Source organism: Girardinichthys multiradiatus, chromosome 13 (genome assembly GCF_021462225.1).
Source record: "Girardinichthys multiradiatus isolate DD_20200921_A chromosome 13, DD_fGirMul_XY1, whole genome shotgun sequence".
Taxonomy (NCBI): domain Eukaryota; kingdom Metazoa; phylum Chordata; class Actinopteri; order Cyprinodontiformes; family Goodeidae; genus Girardinichthys; species Girardinichthys multiradiatus.
In genome coordinates, this window is record NC_061806.1 from 4416943 (window position 1) to 4436422 (window position 19480).

At 40.9% G+C, this 19480-nt stretch overlaps 1 protein-coding gene across 1 annotated transcript; it reads left to right on the forward strand.

The window, feature by feature from the left end:
- Nucleotides 1–4437: 4437 nt before the first annotated feature.
- glcci1a (glucocorticoid induced 1a) lies at nucleotides 4438–18333 on the forward strand. Its single transcript, XM_047383883.1, has 6 exons — nucleotides 4438–4466; nucleotides 12028–12178; nucleotides 13321–13473; nucleotides 13564–13774; nucleotides 14993–15113; nucleotides 15201–18333. The coding sequence occupies exons 1-6, from the start codon at nucleotides 4438–4440 to the stop codon at nucleotides 15496–15498; spliced, it is 963 nt and encodes a 320-aa protein (XP_047239839.1). The 3' UTR covers nucleotides 15499–18333.
- The last annotated feature ends 1147 nt before the right edge of the window (nucleotides 18334–19480 follow it).

Genomic DNA, 19480 nt, shown 5'->3' on the forward strand with positions numbered 1-19480 from the left:
TTACCAATCCAAATCTGTTGACACATGTACAGAAGATTCTCTCTCTCCATCATCTGTCATTCTATCTATGCCTGCTTCTGGCCACAGTGACAGCAGGCATTTTTGCATCCCAGTTAGTATCTGCACTTCAAACGTGCTAAATCTAGACGCAAAAACAGCACTGCAATCCATTTCTGGTTTGATAAATCGCATTGCTGGTGGTAAGCAAGGGTGTGGCCACAGGTGTCACCGGCTACCCCTGGAATCTGATTGGCCACCCCACCTGGCCACCCCATTCAGAGCGGTCAATCAGTTTTTATATTGTTTGCAGAGAGGTTTGCAGTGTTGCCAAATTAACACCTTTGTCACTAGATTTAGTGCCTTTTCAACACCCCTAATCAACTTTTTTCAAAAAAGCCCCTAGTGCCAAATCTAGCACAGTTTTTGGTAGTTTTTGGTAAACTAACAGCAATTTTCTATGCCTGCTTCTGGCCACAGTGACAGCAGTCCCAGTCAGTATCTGCATTTCAAACGTGCTAAATTTAGACGCAAAAACAGCACTGCAATCCATTTCTGGTTTGATAAATTGCGTTGCTGGTGGTAAGGGATTATATTTGCATATCTTCCTCCCATAAATTTGCGCGTTTGGGTCATTATCATATGTTTTGCGTATTCATACAGGCAAACATGCTAAAAAGTTTGCTCTCTCTGTTCCGCAGATTTTACACAAGCAATACAATTATCACCTTTTGTAGATCAGCTATGTGGACACAAACAGATTTGTGTGTGGTTTACTACACACAACCTTTTGAAGATCAGGCCCTCAATGTATTATCTAAGAAGTGATGGATGGCAAGTATTTCTTTAGTTATGTGCATTGTTTGCTTTGTAGGGACTGGTATAACCTGTCTGTAAGCACCATTAACAGTGATGCATACACTATATTGCCAAAAGTATTGGGTCCCACCACCAAATCAATGAATTCTGGTGTTCCAATTACTTCCATGGCTGCAATGTATAAAGTTTGGTGTGGAGAAACTTGACTGTCCTGCATAGAGTCCTGACCTCAACCCTCTTGAACACCTTTGGGATAACCTATAACAGAGGCTACAATTCTGGTTTTCTCATCTGACTATGAACACACTCCTAAACCTTGAGGAAGAGCAACACAGTTGTTTTATCTCTGGCGTTGATAGCAAGCCGCCTCAACGCGTAGAAAGGAAGGACTCCTGTAGCGCTCTGTCTTACAGCAGATCTGAAGAAGCCTCTGACTGAAGACACTCTGTTGTTGTAGAACAGTCTGATGAAGAGGATGCTCAGGGTTCTCCATAATGTTCTTCATTTTATAAAGAATCCTTCTTTGCACAATGATCTCCAGAGGTTCCAGAGGAGTCCCCAGAATGGGCCAGCATTCTTTATCAGCTTGTTGAGCTTTTTGAAGTCCCTAGCTCTGATGCTGCTTCCCCAGCAGATGATGGCAGAATAAATCACACTCTATGAACAAGGCTCTGTCCCAATACCCACACTACACCCTACGCCCCTCTATGAAGTGTGTACTTTGTACAAGTGCACATAGGGGTTGAAGTATGCAGGTTACAAGCATGCAAAATGGTAGAATTGGGACAGTAGGTGATACTTCATTGACTTGCACCTCTGCCCCATAACTTCAACATCAAAAACGGTGGGAACCTGCGCTGTTTTCACAGTCTTGCTGTTAAAAAAAAATTTTTAAAACTGCAACAAGCAATTGTTTTGAGGAGAAAGTGCAGGAAGCGAAGGAGGCTTATACACCAGACTCTCCACACAGCAGTGTTTGTTTGAAAGGTAACTTCAGTGTTACAGCCTACTGACTGCCCAGACCCACTCTGAAGCCACTGGTATCTAACAATGTTGAGCCTGGAAAACCAGTAAAAAATATATATTTGTCGGCCTGCTGTCTAAAGTTTACGCAGTTCTTATTATTCTGATTTGATGGCTGATTACATTGATAGTTGTGATTGGTTTTTGCTCAAAACGTCATCTGCAGCAGTGAATTGTGGGTAATATACTTCTAATATACACTTATCTTTTAATTATTCAAAACAATCAAATCAAATTCACAGTAGTAGCTACTTTTTGTTTCTCTTGATTGACGTTTACCAAAAAGATAGCGAACAGTGCTTTTTGTTTACTGTTAAACCCAGTGTCTATACAAACTGAAAGAACAAATTAAAATTAGCATTAATAATAACAAATTTATTTTCGCTAACTATCATAAACTAAACACTAAATTCCCTTGAGCTATGACACTTCGATTCAATCTAAAGTATTCAGTGTAAATTTACTGCCCCCTCAAAATAAGTCAACACGCAGCCATTAATGTCTAAACCGCTGGCAACAAAAGTGAGTACACCCCTAAGTGAAAATGTCCAAAAGGTGCCCAGGTTGGCCATTTTCACTCCCCGGTGTTATGTGACTCAGTACTGTTACAGGTGTAAATGGAGAGCAGGTGTGTTAAATTTGCTCTCACGCTTTCTCATGACAGTCACTGGAAGTTCAACATGGCACCTCATGGCAAAGAACTCTCTTGAGGATAGAGGTAGAAACATTTCGTTTTGTTAGAACCATGGAAAACAAATACGATAAACAGTACCTTTTTTTTGTTCTTTAGGGTAGTTTTTTTTCCCATTACATTGAATTTTTTTTTTGTTCACAATATTCAGACCACATTTGAGCATGTATATAAAGGTTATATAGGCATTTTCTATTTTGTTCCTTTTTAGTATGTACATTTTCTTGTTTTAATGTATGTTTAGTTGAATTTGTGCATATTTTGCTTTCAACAATAAAGAATGACTTTAGTAGATTTTCATGCTTCACTGTTTTGTAACCTTCAGCTAGGTGTCTCCCTTTAAGATGAAACCTTGGGTTTATACACTTGGCTATGAATAAGCCTTGCTGTCCTGTGTTGAGTTTTGAGTACAATTTGAAAAAACGTTTCGGGTGGATAATGTCAAGCTAATTCTGCTTTGTTGCTTTTCAGTTATCTTTGCAGTTAAAGGATCAACATAGCCTCTGGCATGGCACTGGTGGTCTTCTCCTAAGAACGCTATTGATGGCTCTCACCTCCCAGACCGCTGGCTTCATCCCACCCATGTGTATCACACCTGTTGTTTGAAAGATTCATTTACGCAGGTAAGCAGAAACCCACATACAGCCTTCTGTTCTCATGTGTACTGCAGGGGCCATCATCACGTCAGATTTAGACGTGTTCTAAAAGCAGAAATGACACATTTATTATTGTGTTGTTGTTCACAAAGGGATTGTGGGAAATCATTGCTTTGAACTAGAGAAATTTGTTCATTAATTTTCCAGTAACCACCCAGTTCCCTTTACAGCTCTTTTCTAAGCAAATAATCCTTAACTTAATTACAAATGGGATTTGGGGAGGCCAGTTACTTTCCCATCCCAACTTATCAAATCCTATCACAATTATGACTTATTAATCTTAGAAAAACATTTACCTATAAATATAGTAGCGGTATAGAGACAAGTTGAACTCTAGTGTAATGTTTAAAGGAGATATAGATTTTTAGCAATCTACCAGAGATAATCACTAGTCACTTTTCCATAGTCTGAGTGAAATCACAAGTCGCCAATGAGTGAACTAAACATTTTCTCATTAAACGCATGCCATCTAGCCTGCTATAAGAACGAGCTAGTGTTTGTCTTGAGGCGTACTTTAAATGTCCTTAAATTGTCTTTTAATCTTAAACATTGAATTTGGTATTCAAAACACTTCGCTCTTTTTAATTATTTTGAAACTTGGATTATTATTTACCATTATCTTACAAAAGTTAATACACCCCTCATATTTTTGTAAATATTTTATTATACCTTTCTTTGGGGCATAACTTGAGATATGACACTTAATACAATGTAAAGTATTCGGTGTGCAGCTTGTATAACGGTGTAAATTTGCTGTTGCCTCAAAATAACCCAACACAGTACTCAACACAGCCATTATTGTCTAAACCACTGGCAACAAATCTGAGTACATCACTATGTCAAATGATCCAATTCTGCCCAAAGTGCCAATATTTTGCGTGGCAACCATTATCCTCCAGCACTGCCTGTGACATGTTTTTTCCCACAAATGCAGAAAATGAAAGAAAACATCTGTATAATGAAGGAATTGGGCAGTAATTGACATGATATTTGGATTAAACACACGATAAAAGTCAATTGTGACACATAATAAACATATTTTGATGTTAAATTTTGCAAGTCCAAAGTCGCCTGGAAATGACGTCAGAGGGGAAGTCTCCGGTCATTTATTGTGTGAGCGTCAATGGTTAACGGTTCAGGTAGAAGCCAAGTTGCGTTAAAAACTGGGTTAGTATGTTAAAACGGTGCATTACTGGTGGTGGCAGCAACACTACGACAGCAGCCGTTAGTCTGCATTATTTTCCTGAAGTGATGAGGATCAGAGATGAAAGCCTGACGAGGTACAGATGGGCTGATCCCACCCAGTACAGCCAGGTGTGATCAGAGGACTTCTCAGCAAACTGCTGTGAACAAGAAACCTCTGAATTCATAAGAGAAATGATGTTAGAGGTCAGGATATCTGACAGAAGAAGGAGAAGGTTGAAGAAGAGTCTATAGCCACGCTGTTCAGAGCATCTGATAGGAAAAGATTGCCAAAGAAAAGGTTGTTGCTGCTGTTGCTAAACGGATCAAGGCTCAGCAGGTAAAAACACTTCCTTGTCACAAAAGTACATTTAGATATCGACAGTTATTGTTAATAATAAAAAATATGAAATTATTATTTTAGCATTAATAATAATAATCTGAAATTCTTCTTATTATTATTAAAATAAGATAAAGTACACACGCATATATTTAAATAAATGTTTCTCTAAAGATTCTAGTATAAAGTTTAAAAAAATGACCCACCAGGTAGCGTCTTCAGATTCTGCTGCTGCTGCTCAACTTGGTTGTTTCACTCAGTGCCGTATTTATACTGTAACCCTGGATTTACACAGTATCTCTTACGGTCCAGCCATGAACTTCTCCGCCATTCTGATTTATATCCGCACCAGTCCGGTCCGCTGCGAAACCAGGAGGAGCTCCAAAAAAAGCCAGTGATAAATCCGGTATCAAGACCGAAACAAGTCATTCTGTGGAAGTTACACCAGTTAAACTGCTTCATTTTTTGTTTTATGCATCCAGATATTTTCATGTGTTTTGTTCTACAATGGGTGAGTTCACTGAGTGGAGCGAAGCTTTATTTGTTGCTTAGTTTGGTGCATTTAATGTTTAATTGCTCGGTTTATAATACCTTAGTAAACCCAGTAACTGATCTAATTAATCTAATGTTAACAACTGCTAAAACATACATGTGTGTATATAAATATGTGTGTATTTATTGCTATAGCGAGATCTAGTCCTTTACTGAATTATTTTGAAAATCTGGAAATTGTGTTCATTCTGTTTCTTGGTGCTGTGGTCTGATTCATGCACATTTTTACATGTCTTACACTGGTATCATGTTTAGCAATGAGCTCCAACTCTGTCAGGTTAGAGGTTCTCCATGGCATCACCTTAAACTTTAGCTCCCTCCACAGATCCTCAGTTCGATTAAAGTCAGGACTCCGGCTGTTCCACTGCAATACATTAACGTTTTTGTCCGCTAACCATTTCTTCACCACTTTTGCTGTGTTTTGGGCCATTGTTGTGCTAAAATGTGCACTGAAACCCAAGGCTGAGTTTTTGCTGCAGACTGCCTGATCTTGATGTATTACTCTTTTTTCATAGTGCTGTTACTGTGATTAGGTTCTCTGGTCCATTGACAGAAACACGGCTGAAGAGCATTAGGTTCCCATCACCGTGTTTGACAGTGAGGATGGTGTTCTTAGGGTTGAAGGCTTCTGCTTTTCTACACCAAATGAAGGATACATCATTGTGGCTGAACAATTCTATTTTTGTTTCATCTGACCATAAAACAGAAGACCAGAAGTCTTCCTTGTTCATATGAACATTTGGTCAGTGTACAGTCTCTGTTGGACTGTCTACCTTGAGATGTTGCCACCAGCAGAGCCAGATTTACCAAGATGGCCTTGGTGGTAATCCTTGGATTCTTTTTCACCTCTCGCTATCCTCCTGGCCAGCACGGGTGTCACTTTTGGCTTGACCACAACCACGTCCTTTGAGATTTTCCACAGTGCAAAACATCTTTTATTTTTTAATAACACTTTGCATGGCTTTATATCCCTTTCCTGACTTATGAGAAGCCACAATGAGCTGCTGCAGGTCCTCAGAGAACTTATTTATCTCAACCATGACTGTCTACAATCCAACTGCATAGAGCTGCTGTTTTTCACCTGTTGAGTTTATTAAAACAGCTGTACCCAATAAATCAGGGTAATTAAGGTCTTTTACTAGTTGGAATAGTATAGAACTGTGTATTTTCCCATAGTGACAGTTTGCAAAGCGTTTGAAATATTTTGGACATAACCACTTTTTTTTCAAATTTAAATTAATGTTGAGAATTATTTTTATTTTCCACAATGACGTCTTCTACATCATCTTATTATCTTCATGGAGACGCCAGCAATAGCAACTTTAACTATTCTGTAAACTTCGTCCACAAGATTTAGGAGTGTGTTCATAGTTAGATGAGGAAACAGAATTGTAGCCTCTGCTCTAATTCATACCAAAGGTGTTCGAGAAGGTTGAAGTCAGGACTCTGCAGGCCAGTCAGGTTTCTCTTCACCAAACCTTATACACCTGCTGCCATGAAAGTGATTTTAACACCAGAATTCATTGATTTGGTGGTGGGACCTAATACTTTTGGCACGCAAATGTGACAAAAAGCTGAGTAAAGCAAAATAAACAACATGGGCGTACTTAATGACAGTTCAGTCCATGTGTGGACATGCATGCTACAGAGCTGTAGTGGAGGAACAGAGCTTGCACAGGATTTTACTGATGTTGAGCAGCTAAATGTGGTCTGAACCAGAAAATGTTTTTAACCTATACCCAACAACAAAACGAGAACCTTCTTCATAAACGTTTCTGTATTTAGCCTAGTTTAAAGCAATGTTAACTTGGTATCTAAGATTTTCCATTTAAGAGAATATAAATTTGTCATCAGAAATCTTATCCTAAAATATTACAAGTTTCCTGCCATCTACATGGCTCCATTTTTTGAGAGACCAAATTTGTACCATTCTTGAACTGTGGTCAGAGGCAGCAAATGGTTCCCGGGCCGCACTTTGGACACCACTGCTATAAAGAAATCCTTAACTGCAGACCTCAGGTAAATTCTGGAGATCTGAAGAATCTGCTTGATTTGGAGAACCTCTGTAAGGCAAAGTGGGTAAATATCGCCAAGTTAACATGTGGGATGCTGATGGACTCTTATAAAAGAACACTGAATGCTGATAATAAACCAAAGTATTAGTTTAGGGGTGTGTACTGTTACGCAACCTGATTATTGCAGCTTTTTTTCCCCTCAAACAGATTAGTTTGTTTTTCAGTTCAATAATACTGAATAAATGTGTCATTAAAGCTGGTCTCATTTTTACACTACAAATACCGAAAAAGGCCTAAAATGGTGGATCTTGAGAACATTGGAGCCTAAGAAAAGTGGTTGCAACTCCTGCAGGAATTTGATGGACGTGTCTGCAGGCAGCCAAGGTTTAATGAACCTTGCACTATGCTGTACTTTATAGCATGGACTTTAATAACACATTCAACTCAACTGCTTTAGAATGCCCTGTAGCCGCATGTACATGTATTTTTTATCATGGAATCTTTTATTGAGCTGTACGCGACAAACAAAAATTCTTATCTTATCACAAACTGTGTTAAATATGTAACTTTCTCCACAGTCTGGATCTTCTCTCCATGCATCCATGGGTTCTCTCTGGGTACTCTGACTTCCCAAAATATGCATGTTAGGTTACAGGGCTCTCTAAATTGGCCTTAGGTGTGTGTGTGTGAGAAGATGGATGGCCATAATCCAAACGTACAGAAGTACAGTTACAATTAGGGATGCACCTCTCTAAAGGTTTGAAAGTGTTAAAAATGTTAAAGACTAAAGGAAGTGATTTGTTTAGTTTCCTCCTGGGGGGGGGGTGGAGAGACATAGTCCCTCCAGCGTGTCCTGGGCCGTCCCCTGGGCCTCCTTCCGGTGGGACATGTCTGGAACACCTCCCGAGGAAGGCGTCCAGGAAACATCCGGTATAGATGTCCGAGCCACCTCAACTGGCTCCTCTCGATGTGGAGGAGCAGCGGCTCTACTCCGAGCTCCTCCCGGATGGCCGAGCTCCTCATGCTATCTCTAAGGGAGTGCCCGGCCACCCTACGGAGGAAGCTCATTTCAGCCGCTTGTATCCGGGATCTCGTTCTTTCGGTCATGACCCAAAGTTCATGGCCATAGGTGAGGGTAGGAACGTAGACCGACCGATAAATCGAGAGCTTCGCTTTTCGGCTCAGCTCTCTCTTCACCACAACGGACCGGCACAGCGCCCCCATTACTGTGGCAGCCGCACCGATCCATCTGTCGATCTCCCGCTCCATTCTTCCCTCAATTGTGAACAAGACCCCGAGATACTTAAACTCCTCCACTTGAGGCAGGAACTCCCCCCCAACCTGAAGAGGACAAGCCACCCTTTTCCGGTCGAGAACCATGGCCTCAGACTTGGAGGAGCTGATCTTCATCCCAGCCGCTTCACACTGGGCTGCGAACCGCCCCAGTGCATGCTGTAGGTCTTGGCTAGATGGGGCCAGCAGGACCACGTCATCTGCTCTAAACTTTTCATTTATATTTAAGAGCACCGCCTCATGTGCAGTCAAAACAAGTTTGCATTGTTTCATTGGTATAATTCACTGTTATTCACTAAATAAGATTGGAACATTGAAGGTGTATTGTGACCTTATAACATCTGACAGTGTCAGTTATGAAATAAAACGGTGTCAGCCAATATTGGAATTGGCAGCTCAGGATTTTTGAAGATCGGTGATCGGCCTAACCCTAACTCTGCAATCGGTGCACCCCAAGTTACAATAACATGAAAGCTTTAACAATCCAATATCTAAGAATATAAGTTATTTTTCTTCAATATTATAATGAACACCACTACTGTTTAGGGCTTAATAAAAAAAAAGAATGTATCATGCAGTCTGGTGCACCTTATGGGGCCAAATCATCCAAAGGTCAAAATTTGTCAAGGCTGTAAATCTGATCGATATATATATTTTTTATGTAGATTTCTGGTTATTCTTCATGCTGGATCAGTGTGATTGTTTTGTAGTAGTCATTACACCAGATAGCAACAGCGCCTGTTGTGTTAAGTCTGGATTTTTTTTCCCATTTGTTGTCCATCAATAAATTTGTTCATGGGTTCAAATGTCATAGATTTGATATACAGGAAGTGAGTCAACAGAGCTTTAATCTGAGCAAGTCATCTGAAATGTGAGCAACCGTGGGTGTAGTCTAAGCAGTGTAACTGGTTCTGTGGCCCACATGCACAGCTCAACTTACAGCCTTTTCACACAGCCTTTATTGACATGTCCTGCATGTGTTCTGTTTCTGGAGAGAAGAGGGTCAGCGCCAGGACTGTGGAAAAGGACGGGTCTGAACGTGTACAGATGTGCACCTTGAATTCCTTTAGTTATAGAAACAGTCACTGGCTTGAAACAGCATGAAGCAAGTTTAGAGGCTTTTTATTAGCTTCTATACCCCCCCCCCCCCCCCCCCCCCCCCCGTAAATAACTGTAAATAACACTGTAAATAAATATAACTCAGTTATAATAATTTACAGTGGGAATAGTGACATCTGGTGGACATGTATTGGCCCAGCAACATACCTGTTGTAGCTGTTAGCTTTACTTCCTGTGGATAAAATAAACCCATCCGTCTTTGACTGTTGCATCATTTTTTTCCTCACTCTAACATTAAATCTGACTAAACCTTTCTTGTTTTAGCTCAGTGAGGATCACCACAATTGTTTCCATTTGCTAAACGGCAGAATGATTAGAGACAGATTTTTTTAGAGATTGTTTTATCACAACACAATAGAAGAAGTTTTAACCCCATACCTTCTGAGACAACAGGTGCAGCAGGGTCCGATTTGTAGGCTGCCTTGCTCAGACACAACATTTAATTTCTGCCTACTAATGTTCTCTGCGAATGAGGTCAGGGCTGTGTGATTTCATCATTACTATTTTACATTTCTTTGTGGCATTAGAAATGAATTAATTTATTTTTCCATCTCTAAACCAGAATCCTGATCCTTTCCACAGTGAAAGGTCATCCTTACTGCAGATGTCTCCTCCATATCCTGTGAAAACACAGCAGTATTTATTAGGACTAGTTATCTAAGTGGGTCTGCTGTTCTGGGGAGACTGGACCTTTAAACAACTGGGATCCACTCTGAGATCACCTCTATGAAGCTCCACAGAAAGAAAACTGCTGGTAGCTGACTAAAAATCTCTAATAACACGACAGCAGATATTGTTTTCAGTTCACAGCCTTGTAATTTCTTCAGGAAGGTTAGGACATGAAGTAGATGCATAAATACCTCTGGGCCTCTGCACTGATCCAAGGGCAGCCTCCTTCCTGGTGTCCTTTTTCCATCCTTAGTTGGTTACTGCTGCTCACACACGTGTCCACTCCTTTTCTTGTGATGTTGAGTTTAAAAGCGATTGAAGCAGAAAAGGTATTTGTTTCCACTGCGTTGGGAGGCTGCACCCAGCAGGAAGAGCATAGACAATAGATAGATGGATGGTATTTCCCTCCAATAATTTCATCACATTTTTATTGGTTAAAATAAGTGTGGACCATATTAGTTCTTTTCATTTCAATTAGTTTTATTTAGTTTTGGTTGGGTTTTCATACAGCTGATGAAATAGATTCATTGTTTTTCTCAGTAAAATTAACACTCCTTCAAAAAGTAAGGATTCTTTCTCTTTGAGTGGCCTTTCTGTCCATGCTGGCACAGGACATGTTTCCCTGTGCTTCTGTAGCATCTATACAAGGTCTGCAGCTTTTGTTCTGGAGTTGATTCACACCAGAACATGTTCATCTCTGGGACACAGAACCCATATGTATTGTATTGTATTGATTTATTTGTCATATGCAGGTTAACACAAAGTCAACAATGCAATGAAATGCTTAGGAAAAGAAGAACCGTTCACCTCACTATAAAAACAAAAGTATTAATGGCGTGCAATAAAAATGTACACTTTGTACAGTAGCAATAGTTACTCAAGTGTCACAAATGTGGTTTGATGCAGTCTTATTGTCCAGAGTTCGGTAGTCTGACAGTTGGTGGATAATAACTGTTCTGTGCGTGCTGGCAGGCACCTGTACCGTCTGCCACAAGGTAGCAGACGGAAAAGTCCTTTTGCTAGGTGTGTGTAATCCTTGATGATGCTGCAGTAAATGTCCTGGATGGGGGTGGGGACTGCTTCCAGTGATGAGCTCTGCCAGACAGATGAACGTGGAATCTTCAGGCGTATGGAAATTGGACCCAAGGATGAACCAGACTTGTGGGGGTCCATAATTCTCTTCCCGATTTCTTTTTATTTTCCTGTCACATAACGAAGGAGTGTGTTTGAGGTGTTGCCTTCAGTTAACTCAGGCTGAAGCTTGGGTATTGTGAACTAATTAGAAGCTTACCATGACATCATCATCATCTGGGATTTCCCAGTTTGTGTGAAGCATGGTAATGTTAGTGTAAGTAGACCTCTCATTATTCTGATATTTATCAAATATACATATTTGATAAATATCAGTAAACCCTGTTTAGGTGATCCTAACCAACCTAAACAGGGTTTAGCCTCATTTAATGTCAGCCAGAGAAAACAAAGGTCATGTGTTTTTTTTCTACAGTGTATGTAAATGTCTGGTTTCAGCTGTAAATACAAAAGGTTCCAAACCAATAAAAAAAACAATATTTCAATAAGGTGTCATTTTTTTCCTCTCAGGAAATAAACTGCAGAGGGAATGTGTTCAACCATCTGATTCTCTTTTGTTTCTGCTCCGATATTTTTCTTTAGATTCCAGCCGCCTGCAGAGTGCAGCAGCTCAAATCCAGGAAACGAGAAGCACGCACCAGAGGAAAAAGAGCCTTCCTTCCTCAGTGGAAGGGCAGCTTCCTTCCTGTCCAGCACTAACAGCCACACCTGCACAGCAGCCAGCCTCACTCAGGTATCTGCACTAACACCTGAGGTGTAACTTCATTTTTAGTTGGATTTAGGTCTGTACTTTGACTGGGCCATTCTAACACATGAATGTGCTTTAAACTAAGCCTTCCATCGTGTCTCTGGCTGTATGTTGAAGGTGGTTGTCCTGCTGAAAGGTGAACCTCCACCTCAGTACCCAGTTTTCTGCAGCCTCTAGCCGGTTTTCTTCTGGGATTGTCCTGGATGTAGCTCCATTCGTTTTCCCATCAACTCTGACCAGCTTCACTGTCCCTGATGAAGAAAGATGTCGACCACAGCATGATGGTTGATGTCAAACAGGATTTCTTATGTCTTTCTGCTTTGCCACAGTTCTATGAAGACCAGATTTATGGAGTGCACAGCTAACAGTTGACCCATCAACAGATTCTCCCACATGAATCTCTGCAGTTCCTCCAGAGTCACAATGGGCCCCTTAACCACCTCTCTAATAAAATGTTCTCCTGGCTGTGAAGAACGGAAAACATTACAGGTTAAAGATATTCCACTGGAATTTAGCAGTGGTTCTGGAGCCTTATAGGCTTTACATGGGCCTGACCAGGCGTGAGGCCATCAGTCTGACAGCTGTAGGAAAATAATCTTCTTTTTTCTCTTCCTAAGGATGTATTCACACCTGCCAAATCTGGTCCACTTTAAACGGACCAGAGTTCTTGTTCTCCTTGGCCCGGACCTTTTGTGCAGGTGTGAATAAACTCAAGCGAAGCCTGGTCCGTACCAAACAACCCTACTGGGCACATTTTTAGGGTGGTCTCGGTTCGCTTTCAACGGGACTCTGGTGGTGTTTGCTACGGGTGGGAATATGAACCAGTCTCGATCCGACCCAACTACAGGAAACAAACGTGATATCATACCTGGTCTGCTGTCTTTTGCTTAGAAACGCTGCTGCAAGCATTTTCCAACACCATTTCAACATTCAAAATAAAACATTATTAAACCCTTTACTCACAATGATTTAGCAGCTGTAATAACAGCACAAATTTGCAGAGCAGAAATCCAACATGCAGGGCTTCCATGATACTTTTCCTCTGTTCTGTCCAATGGACTAAAGGTGTAAGTACACACTAAAACTAATCTGCTTTAAAGAACTCTGTGTGTTTCTGTTTGCTGCAGCAGTTTTCCATGTCGAAGTCGGCCCAGATGCCGCTGTCCAACATCACGGTGCCAAAGCCCTCCATCTCCAGGGTGCCCAGCAGCATGGAGGGCATCAACCATGAGCTGGAGAAAGTCTTCATCAAAGACAACGGAGACAAGGAGGAGCTCAAGGTGCTTCCCCTGTCGAGTGTTACTTCTGTCTGTTGGCTTGTGCCTCAGATCTTACTCATATTTTGTTTCCATCCCTCTGGCACTCGGCAGTCTCTGGAGGTTCCTGATGGGCGTCGGGCACCCTTCCCTCCCCAGCAGCGCAGCAGCAGTTCTCGCAGTATGGACACACAGACTCCTTCAGCCCCCGGGCGGTCCAGCAGCTGCTCCAGCTTGTCACCATGTCCATCACCAGCCTGCCCTCCAGGATCACATGATGGCAGTCCTTACTCCACGGAGGATCTGCTGTATGACCGGGATAAAGGTCAGGAATTTCAGCGTGTCCAACGTCGGCATCAACATGATTTCCATTTAAGATGTGAAAGCTTGACTTCAGTTTAGAACTGCTTCATATAATTTAAAAAAACTGATCATTATCATAATAGTTACATGTTGACTATGAGTACTAGAAAGGATTGCTTCAATTGCTTTTATGTTCAAGCGCTAATATACATGCAGAGTTGTTTTTTTGGTCTTCTAACAGTTTTCTTCTGCTTTGCTTTTTTGTCTCTCTTAAATTTTTTAGATGATTGAAAATATTTTATTTTGACAAAAATACAACAGCTATTCAAAGTAACCTGGCTCATGTTAAATCACAGATTAAGCACATATTTTTGGACGGATGAGTCTCATTTTATTTAACTAAATCCAGACGTCATTTCTGCCTGACTTGTGGAATCAAGATTTCACTTAATTAGAACCTGTCAGAACACATAAAGAAGGCTTAAAGATTTCAAAAAGCGTCATATCAGGCCCTCATCCAATGAAAATCAAGTAAAAATGATTAAGAAAAAGTCATTGGCATTATTACATTTGGTCACAATGCCATTTCTAATTCTTTGGGACTCCAAAGAACCACAGTGAGAAATCTATAAGGGATTAATAGGTTGTCACGGTACCATAACCTGATGGATCCTCAATGCCAGAGATGCTGGCTAAGAAGCTTATAATTTAGAGAACCTTTCTTAATCTATTCCCATCTTATGTTTGTCTAGTTTGTGATGTGAATTTTGTTGAGAGTTTAGTGTGTTTTGCAGGTAGGAAGATAAAAAGTCAAATTGACTAAAGAGCTCTTGTTGAAGAGTCCCTTCGATAAAAATTAAAGACATGCTTTGCAAGTGGGAAAACCTGCAACATCCGCAGTGTATCAAATCTTGTATGTTTCATCCAGTCTTGTGTCCATCTATTCATCCGTCCATTGCTTTCTTTCTTGGTTCCTTACAGTGCTTGCATGTTTAAATTATAACAACTGTAGGATTATGTCTCATAAGTTCATTGTGTTGTTAAAATCCTGGACATTTGAAACTTGAAATATGGAATTTGGACCTGAAAGACATGTAGAACCATTTAAATACTTTGGATATGTTCTGACCTCTGACATTAAAATGTTCCAGGTGGGTGTTTAAGGTATTTCTGCAGTATAGGAGGTGGTGGACCTTACAGTCCCGTATAAAAGGCTGTTTTCCTGTTTCTCTGTGTTCAGACAGTGGAAGCAGCTCTCCACTCCCGAAGTTTGCATCCTCACCCAAACCTAACAACAGCTACATGTTCAAGCGCGAACCCCCAGAAGGCTGTGAGAAGATTAAAGCTTTTGAGGAGATGAGGTGCGGACTGTTTAACAATTGTATCCAGCTCATTTCTGCTGCCTCATCAATGTATTCTTCTCAGTCACTGTGATCGTTCTTCTGCAGCTCCAGGCAGTCGGCATCCGCCCCCCTCTTCTCCTGCCCCGACAAAAACAAAGTCAACTTCATTCCAACAGGCTCTGCGTTCTGCCCCGTCAAACTCCCCGGTTCCCTGCATCTCACCCCGGCCTCAGAGCCCGAGGAAGATGAGAGCAACATGGAGGCCGGTTCCATCTCAGAGCACCAGGGGGCCACCTCACTCTACGGCATTCCCACTCAGGTTTCCACGAGCACCAGCACAGATGATCCTCCAGAGGAGCCAAACTCCCCGTCAGAGACTGCAGAACCCCAGACAGACAGCTAGAGCCGAGCAGAGCAGGCCTCACCCACCACAACTGACTGTCCCACCAACACTTCCTTCTGCTCTGCCAGAGGAGCCTCTGTCTCTCTGTGCTGACCCCCTCCACCCCCATTCTATTACTGCATGACGTAGCAACAATGTCCCTTCATTTCCACCAACAGACAGACTGGCCACCTAACTGCTCTGAGCTGTGTGCAAGGACCGACCGGATGGTGCGAGGTATTACGCTGCAGGCATCGGAGGGAACATCGGAGCACTATGGATGGGGGGAGGGGCATGCATTTTAAACTGGTAGTATATTTCTGATTAAATTATGTGTTGTGTTCGGTTTTAACATTCACAGTATGAATAAGCTCTAAACATATACACAAATAGATATAAACACATGTAGCTCTATAAGAAGAAAGAAACATGCTTGTTGAAAAACCTGAACTGTGTATTTCTGTGTGATGGAAGGAACGGGAAAAATCAGCTGCACTATTCAGGATTATGTTTACACTATCAGGTCACATGTGGAACCCTGACTCCAAGAAAGGCAACAAGAACAGAATTTGAGCATAGACAGGACAAAACTGTTAACAGCTTCAATGATTGCACAGTGTCTGCATCTGGGCATCGCTTCAGGTGTTTCACAATCAGATTCTATACTCAGGTAATTTGGAATGTGTGTCCATACAAAGTATCTGCAGCTCCACAAAGCAGAAGTGATTCCCTGTCATGTATTCCTAGTTTCTCCTCATTCCCAGACAGATCACTCCTTTGTGTCCCAGAGTCCGCTCTGAGATCAGACTAGTTCCAGGTGCTGTGCCCAACCTGTAGCTGCCTTCTCCTGCTGATGGTGGAGTACTGTAGGGACCACACACACTGTGACTGATTCTACATGCAGAGGTGTGTGTGCTGATGAAAGCATATTCACCAGGATTTGAAGAATGCACAGGGGTTGTTTAGGCCCAGCGTGGAGCGGATTCCTCTGAGCCTGCTGACTGTGGACCATCACATTAAGGCTGGGTCAAACTGAAACATTTGGTCCGCTACGAATGTAGACTGGAGGTCAAAATATACAAACATTTATTCTGATTTCTAGGCTGTTGTAAACCTGTGGTTAGAAAATGATGCAGGATTTACATCTGGCTAATTTCAAATCTTTTGAGGTTGACTGCAGTTGATGAGAATCTTTTCAAGTTGGATAGATTAGGAATTTCAGTTTACATGTGCTGAAAGCATCTCCATCTGATGGTTTATGAGCAAATGTTATTTTGAGAAGGGTTTATTAGTGATGAAAAAGTATTTCAAAAATGGCAGCAGTTTGTTTAACAAATGCTTTTAATCAAACATGCAACCATTAGTCGGCCAAAGATCAGAATAACGTTCTGTTACTCAGCAGGTCAGGTACAGAAAAATCAAATAAAAAATAATTCATTAAATGCATCAAATATAAGACTTCCCACCATTTTAAATCTGCAATCACAACGAACAACAATTACAGCCCAGACCTTTGATGTGTGTATATATGTGTATATATACACAGTCATATTCAATAAGTTAGAATATTATTGAATTTCTTGTAACTCAGTTCACTATGATGATGTTTATTTCTGTTAATAGTGATGATTTCCTGCTTACATTTGCATTTAAGATTAGAATATTACATCACAACAATAAAAAACATTTTTAATGGAGAAATGTGGGCTTAATGAAAAGTATGTTTAAGATCTGCTTAAAGGTTATTTTCCAAAGGTACTTTTATTCTGACGAACGAGCCTCATTGGAACGCTGATTCTGATTTACTGAATATGACTGTATATATATATATATACACACACACACAGTTAAGATATGTTACTCAACAGGTACCATTTGGACCTGTTTTAAAATCTGAGTAACCTATCCACAACAGCCATATTTCTGTCTGCACCAAAACAACTGCTGAGACATGATGCTGGTCTTAGGAAGCAACCAACCAGATCCCAAAGTGTTTTCCGACACTGTTAAGATAAGATTCAGGCATCTTAAATAAATGTTTGTACTAAACATACCTCCAGTCTTCATTCAGGACTCTACTGCAACTGCTCTGATAATCCAAAATAATCCTGATCCATTAATTACATTCCTGAGATTTTACCATCTTAGACGCACAGATGATTCATTCCTGAAGTTCCTCTCAGCTGTTCGATTGAATCACTGTAAGAGGCGAGCGTAACATGGAGATGTGAGAGATGATTGGCTGCAGATACAGTTGCGCCTTCAGATAAAAGGAAACTGCTGGCCTGCCTCCCTCTCACTGTTCGTCTGTTATTGCAGTGATGCTGTCGCCAAGCAACCAAACACTCAACATCTTATTTATTCTGTGCAAGAGTGAAACATAATCGACATTTATTTTAATATCTGGTGTGCTTGTTAAATCCCTGCATTGACGTCCCATTCCTATTTTGTATATATGTGGCTTTCAAAGAGGCTCAATGCAATGTTGTGGTTTCTAAGGACATTTCAGCACCTTACCAAGAGCTTTAGCTTTCCCAGTATCCCACATATGCTTGACATGGGTAAACAAGTGTGTGCAATAATTTAAAGGGAAAAAACATACAAATAACAAAGGTGTTGTCATCCAGGATGTTGCCCGTTCTTTGACATTTGCATTGCTTTGGTTTTGAGTTCAGAGGCTGGATCAGCAAGCAGCTTGTTGCTAAAGCCATCTCCAAAACCAGCACTGAGAGCAACCAGAGCACATCACCGGCAGGTCGAGGGTATTCCTCAAATCACTACATGATACTTCCTTGTGTAACCTGCAGTGTCAAAGTTCATGCACAATGGCAATAAAATCTTGGTTGTTTTGCCCGACCTTGTCGTGTGTGTACATCAGTAAGGACGGTTTGATCCTCGCTGAAATAACAGCAAATTACATGAATGCAGTGAAAGCTCATTAAAGCAAGGAATATCTCAGGGTTCATTTCTCCACATCCAGCACAAAGTCATATGCTCACATATTTGGACAAAGAATATTTAGTATCAATTTTGACAAAACTGATCATTAAAATAACGGAAATTACCATTAAACAATTATTTTTGTCTCTGTGGTTAAAGACAAAGATGTAGAAGCAGGGTGGAGGGTGGGATGTCTGTTAGGCTTTGAGCAGGAGAGGAGGATGCTGAGCTTGTTTCTGAACTGAGCTTATTGAAGAATGTGTTCAGCCCATTGGCTCTGTCCAGACCTCCATCTGTCCAATCGTCTTCCTGCTTGAAGCCTTCTTCATTCCTAACCACACATCTGTGTTATTCTTCTGCTGGAGCTTGCTCTCCAGCTTCTTGTACACCTGACTTATCTTGACTTGCTTCTGTATACTCCTCAGTAACTCCATGTCTCGCTCTCTGAAGCCACATTTTTTCTTGTTTTGCAGCTTCTTTTTGTCACTGAATGTGATCCAGGGTCTGTTATTGAGGAACAGATGAGTCTAGAATTAAATTGTTTGGACACCAGAACAGAAGGCATGTTTGATATAAACCAAATATAACTATGAAGTGTAGACAGTATGATGGTGGTTATTAGACAGGCGTTGTGACTATACCATCATTTTCATTCATTATATTCCAACCTGTTAAGCTTGAATGCTCCAGGTACACAGATACACATCTATTTGTGTAATAAGAGAGGGTGTGGCCTAAGGAGATCAACTCCCTATATCAAAGTATATATAATTATTAGGCAGCTTCAGATTTAAACTGACTAGAAATCCTAAATTATAAAAAGTATTTCAGGGAGATGTAGCATGAAATTGCTAAGATATTGTGGCGTGATCACAGAAGCATCAAATGTTTCATTTTAATTAGTCAACATGGCTACAAGAAACGTGTGGAGAAGAAAAAACATTTTAACTGCCAAATATTTGACAAGAATCAAACCTGAAGCTTACAAGGAACCCATTCTAGTTCAGTACTGTTATGGAACCTACCTGTAAGGTCCAGAAGTGCAAGGTGTTAGACATGACTA